Source organism: Parambassis ranga, chromosome 16 (genome assembly GCF_900634625.1).
Source record: "Parambassis ranga chromosome 16, fParRan2.1, whole genome shotgun sequence".
NCBI classification, from domain to species: domain Eukaryota; kingdom Metazoa; phylum Chordata; class Actinopteri; family Ambassidae; genus Parambassis; species Parambassis ranga.
The window spans coordinates 15,110,607-15,129,468 of record NC_041036.1 but is presented as its reverse complement, the minus strand read 5'-3'; the positions used below and the strand labels follow the sequence as shown (position 1 = coordinate 15,129,468).

At 41.7% G+C, this 18,862-nt stretch overlaps 2 protein-coding genes across 3 annotated transcripts; one reads left to right on the top strand and one right to left on the bottom strand.

Annotated features, from left to right (window-relative positions):
- The first annotated feature begins 48 nt into the window (after positions 1-48).
- snx27b (sorting nexin 27b) lies at positions 49-8,899 on the top strand. Of its 2 annotated transcripts, none has more exons than XM_028426328.1 (13): positions 49-515; positions 3,044-3,275; positions 3,359-3,551; positions 3,695-3,759; positions 3,858-3,962; positions 4,051-4,129; positions 4,954-5,117; positions 5,211-5,300; positions 5,575-5,724; positions 5,811-5,939; positions 6,250-6,309; positions 6,397-6,445; positions 6,550-8,899. In XM_028426328.1, exons 1-13 carry the CDS (start codon positions 184-186, stop codon positions 6,615-6,617), a joined length of 1,716 nt encoding a protein of 571 aa, XP_028282129.1. In that variant the 5' UTR covers positions 49-183; the 3' UTR covers positions 6,618-8,899. The 2 variants fall into 2 exon arrangements, with proteins under 2 accessions (XP_028282129.1, XP_028282130.1); XM_028426329.1 differs by having other exon boundaries at positions 6,397-6,459.
- Positions 8,900-11,804: 2,905 nt separating this feature from the next.
- LOC114448493 (neuronal acetylcholine receptor subunit alpha-7-like) lies at positions 11,805-18,691 on the bottom strand. Its single transcript, XM_028425467.1, has 10 exons — positions 18,556-18,691; positions 17,313-17,452; positions 16,180-16,224; positions 15,752-15,861; positions 15,591-15,670; positions 15,210-15,377; positions 14,200-14,394; positions 13,867-13,953; positions 13,645-13,754; positions 11,805-13,561 (listed from the first exon to the last, which is right to left on the bottom strand). The coding sequence occupies exons 1-10, from the start codon at positions 18,605-18,607 to the stop codon at positions 12,686-12,688; spliced, it is 1,863 nt and encodes a 620-aa protein (XP_028281268.1). The 5' UTR covers positions 18,608-18,691; the 3' UTR covers positions 11,805-12,685.
- Positions 18,692-18,862: the final 171 nt, after the last annotated feature.

Genomic DNA, 18,862 nt, shown 5'->3' with positions numbered 1-18,862 from the left:
CATGGAACGCGTCCTCCGTATCCTGGGACGGACTCGCGAATCATCGGACACTCTCGGCTTTGTTCGGCGGCGTACCTAAATCAGTAAGCTAGCCAAGCCGATTGGCCTGCTACTTCAAGCTAATGTTTGTGCGATATCTAACGCTAGCTGAATCCGAGTGAATGATACAGGCAGTGTAGAAAAATGTCGGACGTTGAGGGACAAGGGATTTGTTCCTCTGTCCCTCCGTTGCCTCACACGTCCTCCCGTAACGGCTCCGGTAGCGGCAACGTTACACCGGGCACCGGCGGCAGCTGCCAGACGGCAACCACCGTTACTTCAGGCCCACGGCTAGTTCGAATAGTGAAGTCTGACTCGGGATATGGTTTCAATGTTCGGGGACAAGTAAGTGAAGGAGGGCAGCTGCGGAGCATTAACGGGGAACTGTACGCTCCACTGCAGCACGTAAGCGCTGTCCTTCCGGGAGGTGCCGCCGACAGAGCCGGTATTTCGAAGGGGGACCGGATTCTTGAAGTGTAAGTGCTTACTGTTTCGCTTACTTCTGATCAGATGATTATGTCCAGTAATGCACTAATAAGCCTACTACATGTGGGTGACCGTGTGAATGTTAGCAGTGACATTTCAGCATCATGTTCCGCTCACCGGGACCACTGACCACCGGTCCCTGCATGCATCATTCTGGGCTTGCATGGCAGAATAGGCGTTCATCCTAATGAAAGAAGGGTTTGTGTCTGTCAGAGAGAAAAGTCCAGGGATCATTACAAATTCTCCTCACACTGATATCTATTCCTCTCATCAGCAGCATGCCAAATATTCTTAAATCATCCCGACCAGACGCAATGTAGAATATTTGTTGATGCCAAGTTTCATCCAGTTTGTTTACCTTCACCATTTTTGTTTGCACAAGTCAGGTTCTTATTATCAGCTCACAGATGGGATGGTACCACCTCTGGCTAGTGGTTTGCCTAAATCACTGCGTGTTAGTATGCGTGGAGACAGCTTGCTGATGTTAGACTCTGTTGCTATGGAGAAGAACACACAGCACAGAGGCAGATATCAGTGCTGTTGCTTCAGTGTGTCTGTGTGCAGAGAATAAGATGATGCAGAAAGGGAGGAATGAATTCAGTTCCTTTCTGATTGGCTTTGCTCTCTAAACTTCACTGTCTGATTGGCTGGATTTTGCACACTGCTTTGTTAATGGATGGCCTGCAGTAACCTGGCAGTTTGTTGACCCCATTATTTCTGCATGCAAACACGTGGGTGCATATGTTCATTTTGTTTTCGCTTACTAACTCGTCTGTATTTGTTCTGATGATTTGCATGCACTCCATTTCCTGCTTTTTATGCTCCCTCAGTGTACACTCCAGATATTAATGCTACACTCTCCTGACTGGGACTATCTACAGGTCCTGTATTGTGAAAAATGGCTCATATAGAGTTTCACATCCATCCATCCTCTTAACCTTTTGTTCTGCTACAAATGAACAACTCGTCAATTATTACCTAAGCAGACAAAGTAAAAATATGACACATGTGGTGTCCATTCTATAAACTGTTTATCACAGTCAGACGTGCTGACTGTGCCGGTGCAAAGGCCACTATGTCAGGTGCTTATTATATCATCATGGAGCTGCAGGAAGGAAAGGGCAAACAAACTGCTTAGTCTGCATTTTTTTGTTGTAGTAGTGGAGAGGGATGCTGTTTCTCTCACTAAACTTACAATATGTATGTATTTCTGGCTCCCCTTTAAGTCTTTGCTTACTTCTGTCTGCACAATCATCATTCCTCATCAGCACCACTTGCAGCTTCATTATGTGTGCACTGGATTAGAGGCTGTGCCTTGACTTAATTAGATGGCCATGTGTAGCTAACTAGTGCATCCATAAGCATTAGAGAGCTTGTATCCACGGAATGTTTAGCCCTGTGTTAGACTGCCAACACACGCTCTGCCATGACGTAAGAGTTAATTTAAGAATTAAGCATTTCCTGTCCTGGGTTGTTTGGTTTATTTCAGAGCTGGTAATTGATTGGTAGTTTTTGCAGTGACAGTGATTTGATCTGTCAATAGGATTGATAAATGTTTCATTATCCATCATTGATCAGTAAGATTAGATTTGTGGGGATTCTTTTACAACATAACTATCAGGTGTCAATCAGTAAAAACAAAAAAGCTCCCTCATGAAATTGCTGGGAGACAGTTCTGTAGACAAAGAGGCATTACTGTCAGGTCATGATTTATGTGGCTATGAGAGCCACAATATATTAGAAAGAACACACAAATTACTGTACTGCTGACGTATTACATAACTCACATCAAAAATACCCAGACTGATAAATAGCAATGTAGGCCACAGGGAAATTACAAATGCTTAACTTGGGGCCGGGTGAACCAATTCATCTAATGCCACACATCTGTTCTCCTGTTGTCTGCTGACTATAACACAGTTGTTAATGCTATTAATATAATCCTCTACCAAAAATAACACTCAGATTTCTGCTGTGTGAGGTTGTACATTAGTGATTTCTGGCCTGTACAGAAAGATGAATCCATCTAATTAGAAGATCAGATCCCATTCTTGGGTGACGACTTTATGTCACTGAATATTTGATTAACCTCAAGCATTCACTGGGTTGTATTCATTGTGTATGTGGCATTGCTGGGTTCTGTAAGCCTTTGTGAAATGTTCAAATAGACATTTGGCCAGCTTATACAAAACTCAATACTTTTATTCAGATTTTGTACAAATATACTGACTTCAGTTGCTGCTCTGAACATTTTGAATGTGTTCAAGTGTCAGAAACAGCTGGAGGTTAACTCTATGTGAGGTTGCTATAGCTCTGTTATGTGTATTATCATGACTCTGACACATGACCCAGTGTTCATCAAAACTAACTAGATGTGCAAGCCTGGATGAGTTTTAGAGATAAAAATTATACAGTCAAAAATATATACTAAATGTGTGAAAAAGCAAGTACTGCTGGGGAGATAAATTAAACGCATTAAATCCATGTCCCCTTTACATCTTTCTTCTTCATTCTACAGCAATGGGGTAAACGTAGAAGGGGCCACACATAAGCAAGTGGTGGATCTGATCCGGGCAGGTGAGAAAGAGCTGGTGCTGGCTGTCCTGTCTGTCCCGCCCCAGGAGGCCGACTGCTTGGATCCTGGAGATGATGGATCAGCCCAGTCTTGCTATGACTACTCTGACAAGCAGGCTGTGCCCATCTCTGTTCCCAGCTACAAACACACTGAGCTCAATCATGAAAAGTTTGTGGTAGGTACACTCTTGATAGTATGATAGGTCAGGGGAAGAAAGAGTGTAAACAAAGTTTTATGCATCATCTTCTCTTTTTTCAGGTGTATAACGTGTATATGGCGGGTAGACAGCTGTGTGCAAAGCGTTACCGGGAATTTGTGATTCTACACCAAAACCTGAAAAGGGAATTTTCCAACTTCACATTCCCCAAGCTGCCTGGGAAATGGCCTTTTTCCCTGTCAGAGCAGCAGCTAGATGCACGCCGCAGAGGCCTGGAAGAATACCTGGAGAAAGGTGATGAAGATTTCTTGCTTTGGGGATTGGGTATAATTACTGCAGACTCCATATTTAGCAACTAAGTTTTTTTTGTCATTGTATAATGTTAATTTCACATTCAATCAAGTCCTTCTGTACTAATATGTGTCTTTGATTTGCAGTGTGCTCTGTACGGGTAATTGGAGAAAGTGACATTATGCAGGAGTTCCTGTCTGAATCAGACGAGGTAAAACAAACAAACACAAAACAAGTAGGAAGAACCTACTTGTGTTTTTTTTCTGTCCCCTAACTCATCTGGTTCCTTCTCTCTTTTTCATGGCCTAGAATTATAATGGAGTGTCAGATGTGGAGCTGAGAATAGCCATGCCTGATAAAACTACACTCACTGTTAGAGTTCGCAAAAACTCTACTACAGATCAGGTCTATCAGGTAAAAGTCGGTTGTAGTCACGATCCTCATTACAGTCGTTTGTGTTTTACTGCCTGTTTCATTTTGTCTCAATGCTTCTCTCTCTCAGGCTGTGGTTATGAAACTGGGAATGGACAGTGTAACAGCTAGCTACTTTGCTCTGTTTGAGGTCATCAACCACACCTTTGGTTAGTAAGAACGTGTGTGTGTGTTTATGGATGAGTGTCTGTGCTTGCACAGAGAAGTAGAAAACATTTTAAATGACATCACTTTGTCTTCTTCTCAAAAAACACTTCTCAAAAAAACTGCTTGACAAAGGAAGCAACTAATAAAACTATAGCAGAAGTACTACTTTTCAGCCCATGCAGCGTCACTGAGTTTATTCTTTATGTATGCTTTGTGCTCCTGCAAAGACAGAACTACATGTATAGTCACAGTAAATGCATAAAATTATTTATTGAGTGCAGTTTAGTTTTTCCTGCAGGTCTCAGAAGTTCAAACTTTCAGGCGGAGAATAAATGGGAAATGAATCATTTATTTAATCCCTCAGCGTAGAGCTTTTAGTTGAATGATTGACTCAACGTAATTTCAATTGAATCGACTGATTAAATTTTGTTACTGACCTTTTATCTCCTAATGCATCTGTAGACTGTTTTAAAATGCAGATATAAACCTCTTTCCAAAGCTAGTGGGCTGTTGTTTATTCTTATACAGTAGCTTAGACTGAACTGTACCGTGTGTTTGAGAAAAGTGTCCTTAGATGGTAACATATCTATTGTTATGCTTTCAAAAAGACAGTGGATGTGTTGTGTTTGTGGTTATTCCTACTGTCTATCTGTCCACTCCGATGTCACCTCACTAAATACATTTTGTGACCATAATTATCCTAATGTAGAGGACAACAGGTTTCTTGTGAATCTTGTTTAAATATAGGACTTATAGGATATTGTCCTCACAGAGGCGAGGCAAGTCTCAAACCCCCTACCCTTATTTTCTCTCTTTCTTTCTTTAGTGCGTAAGCTTGCCCCAAATGAGTTCCCCCACAAATTGTATGTACAGAACTATACCTCAGCCATCCCAGGGACCTGCCTCACACTGCGCAAGTGGCTCTTCACCACAGAAGAAGAAATCCTCCTCAATGACAACCAGCTAGCTGTCAACTATTTCTTTTACCAGGTGTGTACATACTTTTTCTTTGTCTGCCGTTTTTTTTCTGGTGTGTTCATGTTTTCGGTGCTTAATAATGCCCCCCATCTGTCACCTGTGCAGGCTGTGGATGATGTGAAGAAAGGCTTCATCAAAGCAGAGCAGAAGTCCTATCAGCTACAAAAGCTGGCAGAACAGAAGAAGATGTCCATGGTCAGTCTGTCACCTGTAGACACAACATGCACATAGAGACAGATAGATCCTCATTATCATTCAGTCTGTCTTATGTAATTCTCCTTTTCATATCAGTTCTACATTTTTTCACTGTGTGATATAACAATGTGGGGAAAGTACAGAATCCTCTGAATGTGGAGGTAGTTTAAGGCTACATTTATACTGCAAGGAAATTGCAGGATAGATTTGTTCCACACATCCTTTTTTTGCATTGCAAATATGATATCCTTAATTTCTTCTATTTCTTCCTTAGTACCTGAGTTTATTGAGGGGCTGTGAGGGCTACAACGAGATCATCTTCCCTCACTGCTCCTGTGACTCACGACGTAAAGGCCACGTGATCACAGCCATCAGTATTCACCACTTCAAGCTCCACGCCTGCACCGAGGAGGGGACACTAGAGGCAAGGCCCACTGTTTGTTAGTGTGTGTATCTCCTTTACAAACAATTACTGCCCGTGAGTCTGTTAAAGCCTCTGTAATGTTCCAGAACCAGGTGATTGCTTTCGAATGGGAAGAGATGCAAAGGTGGGACACGGATGAAGAGGGCATGGCCTTCTGCTTTGAATATGCACGAGGAGAAAAGAATCCTCGCTGGGTCAAGATATTTACACCATATGTAAGAAAATCATATGAACCATTTCATGTTAATTTGTCAATGTTCAATGTTTCTACTTAAAATAATCTAGAGAGATGGTTTATGTTTTTGGATGAATATTACTGATGCATAGATGTTTAAGATCATTTTATTTTAATGTGCTTTTCATTCGACTGTAGGGTTTAAAAAATGAATTAAAACCCGGCAGTCAAATGTAGTGCACTAAACATTACAATAGGTGTTTCTACAGTGTAGCTGGCTTGATGCATACAAGTCTAAAATTCTAAAATCTGTCTGTGTTCTCTTTGTGTTTGCCATGGACAACATTTAGTTTAACTACATGCATGAATGCTTTGAGAGGGTGTTCTGTGAGCTGAAGTGGAGGAAGGAGGTAAGGCCCATTGACTTTCCTACCGACTGATCTGCTTTACAAGCCATTTACTTGTGTCCCTTTCTCACTGCTGTTATGTGCCTGCAGGTGGAAGAGGAGGCTACAGACAAGGACAATAAGAACTGCAGTAAAGACGGTATGTGTGGCAAGGTAAGGCTTTGCCTGCCTGTGTCTATACTTGAGTCCAGTTAATGCCTGAGTGAGTCTGTGTTTTGGTTCTGATTGCTGTTTCTCTTGCAGAATATTTTCCAGCTGCTGAGGCACAGAAGGGATGGGGGAACGTAGGAAGGGAGATTGTTACCTCTTAACTACACCATCGACTCAGCTCAGTTTTCGTCCCTGACCTAGCCCTAGAACCCAGCAATACTCAGCTATTAGCTACACAAACAACGACATGCAAACCAACAAGCATCTTCTGATGAACACATCAAACAAACGGAAGCATACAAAGCTACAGGCCCATGAACCAGAAATCTTGAATAGAGCACATCATATTCATGCATTAAGCAGAGCTCTGCTGAAAAGAATTGAGGCATCTACAGACTGGAAGTGATGGGTTTATGCAGCCCTTCTTCTTATTGGCAGGGAATGTGACATACAAATCAGGAGGTCTTGAGCCTCCTTTCAATAGTCCTACTTGAAAAACAAACCTGAAGTGAATATTGGTGCACTGATAAGGGGAAGTGGAAGCTGTTGGTGTTCACAAAGGTGAACGGATAACAGTAATCCGCAATGTTGAGGGCAGGAAGATGCACAGCGTCTTTATTTGGAAAATCAGAGCGGCAGTGTCTGTTGTGAGTGCTGTGACTCCTAGAATGTACGTCACAACTGAATCATGCCACATACATCCATTTTCATCTGACGGCACAACATTTATGAGAAAACATTGTAATGTGGCAAATGAGAGACAGGAGAGAGGAAGCCATCTTTCAGGATTGGAAGTCATGTTCTTTGTTTTGGTGCAGAGCTCATGTTAAACTTTGTTGCACTTTATCTAACAGTATTAACAGCCTCCAAATGTAACCTAGAAAGCAGACAAATGGGCATAAAACTGGAACAGACTTGGACATGTGTACATGACTGATTATATACTGCACCTGCAAATGGTATGTGCAGTGCTAGGCATTAAACCTTTATGTATTTGTAGTGTTGTGTGGACACTCCGTGCAGATGTTTTAGGCCCCTGTGGACCCGCAGCAATGTGGAGCACTGTTTAGCCAAGTGGTGTTTTTAATGCGCACTACCGAGACTAGACAGCAGGGGTCCTGCTCTTCCTGCCTGCTCTGTGGCGCGCAGTGATTACTTTGTTTCTGAGAGCTCCCAGAGGATTTATAATGGGCCTGTAATTTAAATGGCCTTACCATGCAGCACTATTTATCTGTGTAGCTGGTACTTCGCAGTACCATTAAACTACTCATGCACTGCAGATTCAGGTTAAGTGGGATAAGGATTAAAAAAACATGGAATGGTTCCATCTGTCAGTGATAAATAAAAGCAACAAATCCCATACGTGTAGTACATAACTATAGTGTAACAAAATCAATAAAGAGTGTTTATTATTCTTCTTAAATAAGCCCTGCTGTGGTTCAAATTAAGAATGATATGATTAAAAAAAAGTTATATAACAACCAAATGATCTGATATAGTCCTAACATTGGTCTGATAAACAGAGGCTGGAATTGCAGGTTATTACATCATTAAAACATAACACTCTGCTGAGATGTTATCAAATCTAAATGATATTTCAATATTAAATCATTTTTCCTCACATTTTAAAATGATTCCTATCAGTTGCTACAACATGAGATCCATGGTATTGGTTGATCATCATTGTAGTACTTAGAGTATGAAATCTATAGCATAATAATTTAACCAAAATCATATGTAAAATAGAGACGCACAAAGTAAGGACCTTTTCTTAGGTTATGATTGCAGCTTACAAAAAACATTAACACAGGTTTTATAAGCAAAATATTGCATCATTAAATAGCTGCATTCAGTCATAATACCTCTTAAGCTTGTAATAAGACTATTAACAGAATGTTTGGTATCAAAAAGTAAAAAAGTCCTAGATTTACATCAGTGGTTCTTACCAAGAGTGCTTGTTATAATGACGGTGCTGTTCACACAAGCCATTTCGGGTGATTAATGAGCTTCAACAGACCTTTGAGACTGTGTAAAGGGGGCTTAATTGAATGTGTTGAGGCTTGAATTGAGAGATTGAATGTGCAGTCCTAAAGGCCGAACACATTTCCCAGGATTCTTGTCTGTTTACTGAACCATGTCTGATGTAGTCGATTGTCTGACATTGTCTGATCCGCCCACCTTCAAGTGTGCGCTCTCTTCAGGCTCACCCTTCTCTGTCTCTCTTGCGCTCTTCCATTCTGACTAAAGTGAAATATTATGTACAATATTTATTTCAGTAGGATCCAATGTTGAAGTCAGCTGACAACCTTTCAACAAGTCACACTAAGATGGAGATTGACAGATCCTGACCTGCTGATCCTGACATGTGGAAATGTAAAATTGAAATGTTTGGTTACACCGCTTACTGTAATAAATTGTAACATATTCTTTTAAATAAACTGATTTATTGATGCAAAGTTTGAGGTTGTTTTACATTCTGGAGAAGAATGGAGTAGGTGGGAGGTGAGAGTTAAGAACTGCCAAAATCCTGAAGTTAGGCACAATCCCTCAGTGTGCTGAGTGAGTTTATCCTGTAAGGTGGATTTTACACTCGCCCTCTCACTCTCCCTTTTTGTACCCACATCTGTTTTCTTTCACACTCTCTTCTCATTGCCCTCTTCTTTTCTCCCCCAGTTTCAACTCATTTTAATGAGATCTGGGAGACAATTACCCAACAGGCAGCCGAATGGCCATTCTGTATCGACCCGCATTGAGTCTCTGCACCCAGTAATTAATAGCTATTGACTGTTGGTGGGGTGGGATATTATCTTGGAACATCTGAATTTTGAAAAGCTAACATCTCTGAGCCAGGGGACATGTCCCGAGGGACCACAAGGAAGTGATGAGGCTACAGTGCTGACCAGGTTATATATGAAGAAAGGAGGGTAGCTAAGTGTAATTTGATTCAGAATATAACAATCATTAAAAGAAGTAGATTTTATTAATAAATTATAGACACAATAAGCAGACAGTGGGACAACTGATTGAATTTTTGTGTGTACTGGTGGGTTTCTTTCCTCCTACTAAGAAAAACTTGCAATTATTGACCGACAGCCTGTCTGCGATAATAGATATTTGATGACAAGCTGAAGTTTGAACGCTGAAAAAGTTTCATGTTAAGAAAGAATGTAAGTATAAAGGGATAAAGGTCCTGAAAGTAGAAAAAGAGAAGAGAACCCAATTAAAAAGGAAACCTTCAATCATATTTTTTTATATTTTTGGAAAATATATGTGAACCCTTACTTTAAGTATATCATCTGTGACCACCAGCACCAACAACTAGAGAGTTCTGTTGCTGATCAGTCACCCAGAATGAACTGGAGGAGTTTTAGCCATTTATTGAGTACAGAACAGCTACAGTCTGAGATGTTGGATGGTTTCCTCACTTTAACTTTGTTCTTCTTTTTCCTGACTATTCTTTTGTAAAACAACTTGTGAGGTTATTGTTGCTTGCCCACTTTGTCTTAAACTCACAGACTGCTGTCAGGCATTTTGAAATCACTGGTATAATTCAGAATTACATCATACAAGCATGTTTAACAGATAGGATAGGTTCTTATACATGACTGCCATTGTACGCTTCTAAAAACACGTCTAGGATCAAACTTTGATGGATCGCTGTTGAAAGTAAAACTGACATTTCCCATTGAAAACCTCTGACAGGTGAATTCTAATTTGGCCTTCAAAAAAGGTCATCAATGATCTGCCTTCCACTCTCACCGTATGCTGTGGAAAACAGAAGAGAAAATAGTTCTTCATTCATTTTTACTTCTCATCAGAGTGTGAGTGAATTCACAGTGCTGCATGCAGTAATACATTATATTTATTCAGTAAAGACTAAGTTGAATGTAATCTAACTCTCCCAACACTTAGAGTTGTATTTTATCTCTTCTTTGACCATTTTAATCAATTTAGCTCCTATATAATTTCAGCTGCTGCTCCCTCTTCTCATATTTTTTCCCAGTCCTTATTTTACATATTTCCATAACACAACACAGAACTGACAGCACCGCTCAAGGAGCGGTAAGTGAACTGTCTGTGTGAATGAGGAGTGGTGCGACAAAAAGACACAGCCTCAGACGTGTGCTGCATTAGATCTGCAGCAGGGTCCTCAATTCATGTTGCACTGCTCCTTGTGTCTGTGGATGTGTGTGCACAGTTTTGCAATAACTGCAGCCACAGATTGCAGTGGCCCCTTGATACCAGAGACACAGTTTCTGCATCCCACTCTCCTGCTGCATCGTCTTCGTCCTGCTTTATATGACTCAGTTTGCTTCTCCTCTGAACAAACTGCTCTCTGCATGAGCTGTCGACACAGAGCAGGAGGATGACTGAGTCTGTGGAGGAGGAGGAGTAGGAGGAGGAGGAGGAGAGAATCTCAGATTTATTACCTGTGCTGTATTGCATCTCTCAGCAGTCGCACTGGTCTTAAAGACAAAAGGAGTTCAGTAGGCCATTAGAATGCACTGTGAATTTCTCCAATAGCAAACTACCCTCTCCACACTCATTGTACCTTCAATGAAAACTTGAAAGTTAAGTTAATGGCCTTGAGGTACGGGTACGGCCATGCCAAGACAGCAATTAAGCAAATTCAATCATCATAAAGTGTTTGCATTATTTCATAGTCAATCATTTTAAATGAAAATGATTGCCAAGGTTCTTCACATAAATCCTGATAAAGACATCCTGTTCTAGTGTCCAGTCACCCTTAAATGCTGGTCTAAGTACTGCTTAGCAGCATCAAGATTCCCTCGCCTCCCCCCCTCCTTCCTTCTTTTCCTCTCTCATTAACGAGCAATCAGTTAAAAACTTTACTGGTCCCTATGTGCTTTTTCAGCACTTTATTCCTCACTCCTCTGTTTCTCTCAACCAAACCATGCATCCGCCTTTTTCTTTCATCCCGCATCCTTTCTGCCTGCGTGCCCCTGCAGAGCCCTCCCTTCCAACTCTCCTTCCTCCATTTGCCCTCTTTATGGCTGTGCTTCATTACCTCTGTCCTGCCTCTCCTCTCTGCCTCTTTCTCTGCCCCCTTACTCCCCTGTCCTCTCTTTGTATGTGAGTCTTCAAGACATTCAATCTGATGCATGTCCAGCAAGTAGAAAGAACAAGACAAGTTTATTTCACATTTACAGCTCAGTTTGTCTGTATTCAGGTGTCCAACACTTACATTTGTTTACATTCAGTCATGGGGACTTTTCTGCATACACATCAGTGTTCAAATAAAAATCATGAAGCTTATTTGCACATAGATACAGTGCACTACTTCATAATTAAGAAATATGTTTAATTGTTTTACGGTAACTCGACAAGCTTCTAATGTCTTCGATAGCCTTAAAGGGTAGAATTCAATTATACTGAGCTCATCTCACAATGCTTGCAGGTAATTCAATATGGCCGTTAAATCTGTCTTCAGATTCCTGTCGTTTTCCTGTGTGATATCATGGCAGAGTTCCTTGATTTTTTTTCTCTGACATTAGTATTACTTTCTGTAATATAGTGACCACTCTTGTATAATAATATAAAGCAAACATGACTTTTAAAGGTGATACAGAATTTAATTCTCAGTATCAACATGCCTCCAGGTTATGAGATAGAAGCTCTTCTCTTTTTTTAGCCTCAGAGAGGGGGATATCTATGTAGTCAAACACTGATCATATGTGTTATCATCTGAATGTGGTGTTTTTTTTGTAATGATGTGTTGCCATATTCGTTCATTCTATTAAATTAAAACCTTGAGGGAATTAAACTCAAAACAGAAAACACAAGAGCAAAGAAAGACAATTTCCCCTGACAGTCAGTGCTCGCATCTCAGTTTGAGTAACTTTAAACTTAGGCTGTTGGTTTTAGTGAACAAAGTTTTTTTGACAGCATCAGTGTCCAGTTGCTCAGCCTGTGGTGTCTTGTGGCAGCAGTAATAATGCAGTTTTTTTTAGGCTGTTAGCTGTTTGTTATGGTAAATATTTAGTTTTGATTGTGGTAGTTAGTCCACAAATGATTAAACCCAATTAAAATGAATTAAAACCACACAAGTGTCAGTGAAAAGGGGGAAGGAACCACACAGTTTCAGAGTCATACTTGACTCACACACACCTGTGCCGCAGTCCACTTGGGCTTACTAAGCAGTTTTATTGACAGCTATTGTGCTTCCACGTCCTGTATCTGTTTAAACACTCCTCTCTTTATCCGCCTTTCAGAGAAAGTCTTTTGACAGCGCCTCTCCAAAGTTAGGGGCAGCCATGAGGATAGCAATGGTACAGATGATGTTGAAAACACTGAATCCAACCAGACACAGGCGGTCGATGACAGCCGCAGCAAACTGCCACTGCTCCGCCAAACTCAGCTGACGGTCCTGCTCACGAACTCGTTCCACTAAGAACTGCACCTCCACCAGAAGAGCCTGCAGCTGGTTGTCCACTGCGGTAGAACAAACGATGCTGCTGTAGGTATGTGTTCCAGCAGACCTCCCAGCCCCAGAGTCCATGACGCAGGGTCCAGAGTTTGTAGTGGATGAGTCAGGGTCTGGGCACACAAGCGGTTCCTGTGGAGGGCTCCCAAACTTTGAAGATGGGAGGTGGTGATGTATTGTTATATCACCAACTGGTCCTCCCGCTCCTGCTGCGGGTCCCTCTCCTCCACCTAGTCCACTGTTACTCTTCCCATGACTGGTGGTTCTGTTCCTCTGCACTGGTTCCACTTCAGCAGTGCTTTGGAAGGTCTGGAAGCCCATGTAAGGCAGATGGCCGTTAGGTTGGGGGTGTGAACTAGGGCTGGGATCTCTGTGGCTGGGGTTCGAGGGGATGACAGCCTGGGAGTTGGACCGGTGAGGGAGTTGGTGTGATAGAGTATGGTTGAGCTGTACCAGGCTGGCCTGCAGGGAGCTGAGGCTCTGTGGGAGGACAGAGGGCAGTGGGGTGGGGATGGTGGTGGTGGTGGTAGTAGTGGTAGGAGAGGACAGGGTCTTGCTCTGAGAGTCTGTCTGGCTGTTGGACAAAGCTGGCTCTGCTCCCTCACCTGGACGCTTCATCCGCAGAAACCAAGGGACCCACTGCAGCAGAATCAGGTGCACCTGACATAGAAGGAGACACAGAATAAGCACATAAGAGAGTGTATAATTATGTCTGATGTTGGTTGTTCATAGTTATAACTTACCCAGTGCGGCATGTGTCCACTGTCAGGGTTGTGGTGGTGGAACTGGAGGACAATGACTGTGGCAACCACTGACATCCCTACAATCACCATGGTGCTGGCAAAGTACTGACCTGAGACATACATGAGGCTGTGCTTACACTCTGTCTGCTTACAAACACTGTCATAACTCTTGCTGCTAAGATTCAGACACACATATACGTGCACAGAAAGAAACATACTGACCAATAAGTGGAACCGAATCTGAAGTGGCCGGCATAATCTCCGCAACCATGAGCATGAAGACAGTCAGAGAAAGCAGAACTGTGATGCCTGGAAGCAGACAAAGAACACAGGGGAGTTGTGGGTTGCAAAGTAAAAGGTTGAGACAACCCTTAGGAGAAAAATATACATGACTACCCTTAGTGGAGCAGTACATTTGGTATGCTGCACTTGACTTGCCACCATTATCTGTCTTTCTGACACTATACAAAAGCTCTGTTTTTTAGTAATGTCGACATCTCATATTGTCTTATATGCTTTATTGTTCCTCCTCTTTGTCTTCTTAGTATTCCTCACCGAGGCTGATTTTCTCCCCGGAGTTGGCAGGGAGCAGGAAGACCAGCAGGGTCATGGAGGAGAGGAGCACACAGGGGATGAGAAGGTTGAGAGCATAGAACAGAGTCCTCCTCCGTAACGTCACCACAAATGTAACGTCAGGGTAAGGCTCTGCACAGCAATCATAGAAAACCTCATGACGACCTCCCGGAACCTCTGAGAAGATGATGACAGGAACACAATGATGTAGCAAGAGTCACATTGTAATGCAAAGGACATGGGTGAGGAAAACAAAACAAAGAATCTCAATATGACCCGTTATTGATAATCAGGCATACAATCACAGAATGCTTTTTACTAATAAAAATAGGATGTGTAGAGCTATAAGACTAAATCTCTGGCTATCACTATTCAAGCAAGTTGTTAAAAAGAGATGAAAAAAGACAGTTTGCAGAATTACTGTGAGGGATTTTTCATATCAGAATCAAAAATGGATGTTTTCATGTGGCTTGCAGTGCTATTCATACATCAAGACTCAATTAAGAAAATCCACAGGCCAAAAATGTCACTTTTTCCCCACACAACTACACAGAAAGCAGCATTATCACAATGACAGAATGTGCTCGTGACAGTATGACTTGATGTAACCATTGATGACGTCCTCCTCGGTGGAACTGTGACATTTGTCAGGGGTGGATGCACACTGCTTTCTGCTAGGTGATGTGGTTGTCAGGAGTAGTCTGATAGAAAATAGTTCCAACTTGACAGTGAAATAAAGTTTGTGGATTTCCTCATATAACTAGATCATGATTTCTTGTAAGAGATATCATTAGAGGATATTGCCTATTTTTTTTACTCTTTGAGCACCACTAGCCATTTGCCATAGTTCCATTCCAGCAGCTATGCTAATTATGCGGCTGCTTATTACACATCTAAATATAAAATCTTTACAGTTTTTACAGAAACAGTATACTATTGCATGACTGCAATGTAAGTAGTGTTACTAAGCAACAGCTTTCTCTCATTCTTACCCAGTAGGTCCCACTCTCCGTTAGGCATGTATCCTGACACATCGGCCTCCTTCATTTGGATATCCAGCAGCCAGCCATCAAAAGTCCAGGAGCCAAACTTCAGCTCACAGCGCTGGATGTCAAATGGAAACCATCTCACATCTACATTACATGTGCTGACAAATATTCCTTGAAATGCAGAAATAACAGTAAGTAAGTAGAGTAAATATCACAAGTGAAATCATCCAAGGATGCAATGGGAGGAAAACATTGAATAAAACTGTTTGGTGCAGCCATCTGCAAGTAAAGGAAGATGATTTTGTTTAGTGTTAATCTGCTGCAGCATGAATAATTATACAGTATTTATGCAGAATGACTGAGACTCTGACTGATCAGACGTACCTGGTGGCAGATACTCACAGAAGCCGCTGGAGTTGACCAGCACATTGGTCTTAAAGGTGGCATCAAATTTATCATGAGCACTAAAGAGAGTTTTACAACAATATGTTAGTAACAGATAGCAGCACATATTGTGTGTATGTGTGTGTTTGTATGTCACACACCTGTTGTAAAGCAATATGTCAGGTGTCCAAACCTGGTCGGGGGTAAAACGAAGGTTCTTAACTCCAGGATACTCTGATTGGTTCCACTGGAGGTAGTGGTCGTACCACTGCTGGAAGACACAGCCACAATTTTGGTTGTATATAAGATCATAATTTTGACTACCTTATTTTCTATTTTTCATCCTTGGGTCTTATCCCTTGATCTGAGTATCTCGTGTAGTTTAATGGTATTATTAATAAGGGTATGTTTGGGGCAGTAAAAGAGAGGAGTAGTAGTGAGAGTGAAAAGCTGTCAGCCTGCAGAGATACCCATTAGCATGATATTGAACCCAAACCATCTGAATAATTCTGCAAGAAACCAGAGCATGCAAAAAGATTTCCAGTAAACAGATCAATATCACGTTATTAATGTTATTCATTATAGTCACCATCTGAAGCCAGGCGTTCGTGGTGAGGATCTGGTTCTTTTCATCCTTGTATGACACAAATTGACACAAGCAAACAAGAGAATAATGATTTACAGGAGAGGATAACACTTTTTCCACATCTGTCCTAACATAATACACTCGGGCCTATAATTACACTGGTTGTTCCTCTTATCCCTAAAGCAGTTCCGATGTATGAAAGGTGATCAATAACTCTGTGGCCTGAGATAGAAGGAGATCCGTTTTACAGCTCTTGTATGCACAAAGTTTGAAGTCAATAACTTTTGTGACCTTCCTTAATGGCTGACACCACGACCACACAGGGGAGCAATTACAGGATCACAACAGGACATTGGCACAAATGTCCCAGAACTATGTCCACAACAAGCTCTACGTGACCAAGGTGTCAGCTCACAGGGTCCTGATTCTGCACATGTTGATAATCTAAGAGATATCTTATCCAGTTTGTGGTTTCCTTCTACCATTTCCCGCTAACTTACCAATCATTCATATAATAATTCCACATTCATTGTGTAAATATGCATTTATATGCAGTCTGGCTCATACTGATCTCAAGACTGCAGTCCGGCCCCTGATCTCTCCTGTGCTCATCGACTTCACTAGCCCCTGCTGCTCATCTTTGCTATCAAATTACTATTACTACTTATGGACTTACGATATATATAGATATCTATTGCAATATAATGACTGTTTCATCTTGCTGTCATGTTTGCTCTGTACTGTATCATGTTTGTATCATTTTTGCTTCTCTCTCTCTCTCTCTCTCTCTCTCTCGCTCTCTATCTCTCTCCTTCATCCTGTCTCTCTCTCTCTCCTCTCTCTCTCTCTCTCCTTCATCCTCTCTGACTAGCAGCAGGACTGGTTCCCCCTTAAGCTGACGGGTCCTGCTCAAGGTTTCTTCCTCTTAAAGTGAGTTTTTCCTTGCCACAGTGCTCTTAGGGGGGTTCCTGTGAAGCGCTTTGAGACAATTTCTGATTATAATATGCGCTATATAAATAAAACTGAGTTGAATCGAATTTCTAAGAGAATTCAATTCAAAGAGGAACAGGAGTGCAGAGCAGTATAATCATTTTTTTATAATTATATTAGTATTAAGATATTGTGTCTTTGCATACCACATCCATGACCTGCATTAAAGTAAAGGAGAACTGAACGGTGAGGGTCTGGGAGTCGTTGGCCACCGGCCTCTCCATGGGGTTGTAGTCCCTCAGCAGCTCCCTGAGCAGGAAGCGTTGGTGAGGTCCTTGCACTGATACTGAGGAGGAAACAGGGAGGCAGTTTAAGAGCGGGAAGAGGAGATGATGGAAACATGGGAGAGAGTCAAAATACAATAGAAGAGAAATAGAAAAAAGGTGAAAGACAAGAAGAAAGATGTATTAGTCAAAACTAGGAGAAAGACAAAAAAACAGAATACCAGTGGACATAAAGTGACACTAAAGATGGGCTTACAGCAGGTGAGAAGTAATGTTTTATAATGGGCAGGAGAGCAAAAATGATACAAAAGATAAAGTGGTTGAGAAAGAGGAGGAGAGTGGAGAGAGAAAGATTCCAGCTCTTCCTAATCAATTATGTCTCTGATTGATCACCAGCACATAGTCAGAGTCTTTCCTCTGCTGTAAAAATGTCAGTTTCATTCCAAGGAGGAAATAGTGAGGCCATTAAACACCGAAACACCCCAGACAGACACACACAGCACTCACAACAATGAGAACAGGCAAGTTTCTCTCATTGCACCTAAAACTCAGCCAGCAGGCTTCAAATCACTCCTGTTTCATTCTCCACAGGACAAGCCCCTCAATTTGGAGGGAGATATCATGAAAACACTGAAAACATTTCCAAATAACCACTGTCCTAACAGACAGTGAATGCAACTTTCCACAGTAAGATGAATACACTCACTGTCTAATTTATATTCACTAACTAGCCTTTAATTAATATCAATGAGTCCACAGATGGCATGATAATAATTCAGTTTAATAGGCTCTTAGTGTCCATAAGTCCAGCTATAATAAATTAGCCAGTAGTAGCCTCATAAACACCTTTATCTGTCTGTCTATCTATCTATCTATCTATCTATCTATCTATAGCAATAAATGTACAGCTCAGCAATAGTTTGCAGCAAACATGATTACACATCATAGTTTTGCTGGCTCATCATAAAAATAAATCTATTTTTTTCTGTGTGGCGGCTCACTGGTGGACACTTTCCTGGTCTCAGTGGGCTGCTATATGTGCTATTGTTATTACAATCAGACCTCCTAACAGAGCATATCACACAGTATACAGTACAAGCACATGTAGAAAACACACTTGTTCAAGCGCAGTCTCTCACTCAAAGCACCGACGAAAGTCACTCACCCCGTAGCAGAGTCGCAAGTATCAACAGCCAAAGAGCCACAGCTTGCCTCATTCTGCATTCCTCTGTATCAGCGCAGAAAGAGTAGCAGAGGGAGACGATGAGGAGAAGGTGAAAATAAGAGGAGTAAGGTAAGAACAGGGGTCTAAACAAAGATGGACCAGCTGTAGAAAATAAGTGTAAGGAGCTGAACAGCAGGAGAGGCAGATCAGGGGCAGGAGGCAAAAAAAGGGGGGGGGGCGAGAGAGAGAGAGGGAGAGCAGCAGAGTGGGTGAGAAAGAAATGCAGTCAAACAAATACTCCGCTAAA

Bases quoted from the DNA above. Each gene is read 5' to 3' on its own strand.
- snx27b (XM_028426328.1), top strand. From the start codon at position 184: ATGTCGGACGTTGAGGGACAAGGGATTTGTTCCTCTGTCCCTCCGTTG. The intron at 516-3,043 runs GTAAGTGCTTAC...TTCATTCTACAG, and splicing joins GGGGACCGGATTCTTGAAGT to CAATGGGGTAAACGTAGAAG. The intron at 5,725-5,810 runs GCAAGGCCCACT...GTAATGTTCCAG, and splicing joins CCGAGGAGGGGACACTAGAG to AACCAGGTGATTGCTTTCGA.
- LOC114448493 (XM_028425467.1), bottom strand. From the start codon at position 18,607: ATGAGGCAAGCTGTGGCTCTTTGGCTGTTGATACTTGCGACTCTGCTA. The intron at 17,453-18,555 runs GTGAGTGACTTT...TTTCCTCCTCAG, and splicing joins ACTTGCGACTCTGCTACGGG to TATCAGTGCAAGGACCTCAC. The intron at 15,671-15,751 runs GTGTGTGACATA...AACTCTCTTTAG, and splicing joins GACATATTGCTTTACAACAG to TGCTCATGATAAATTTGATG.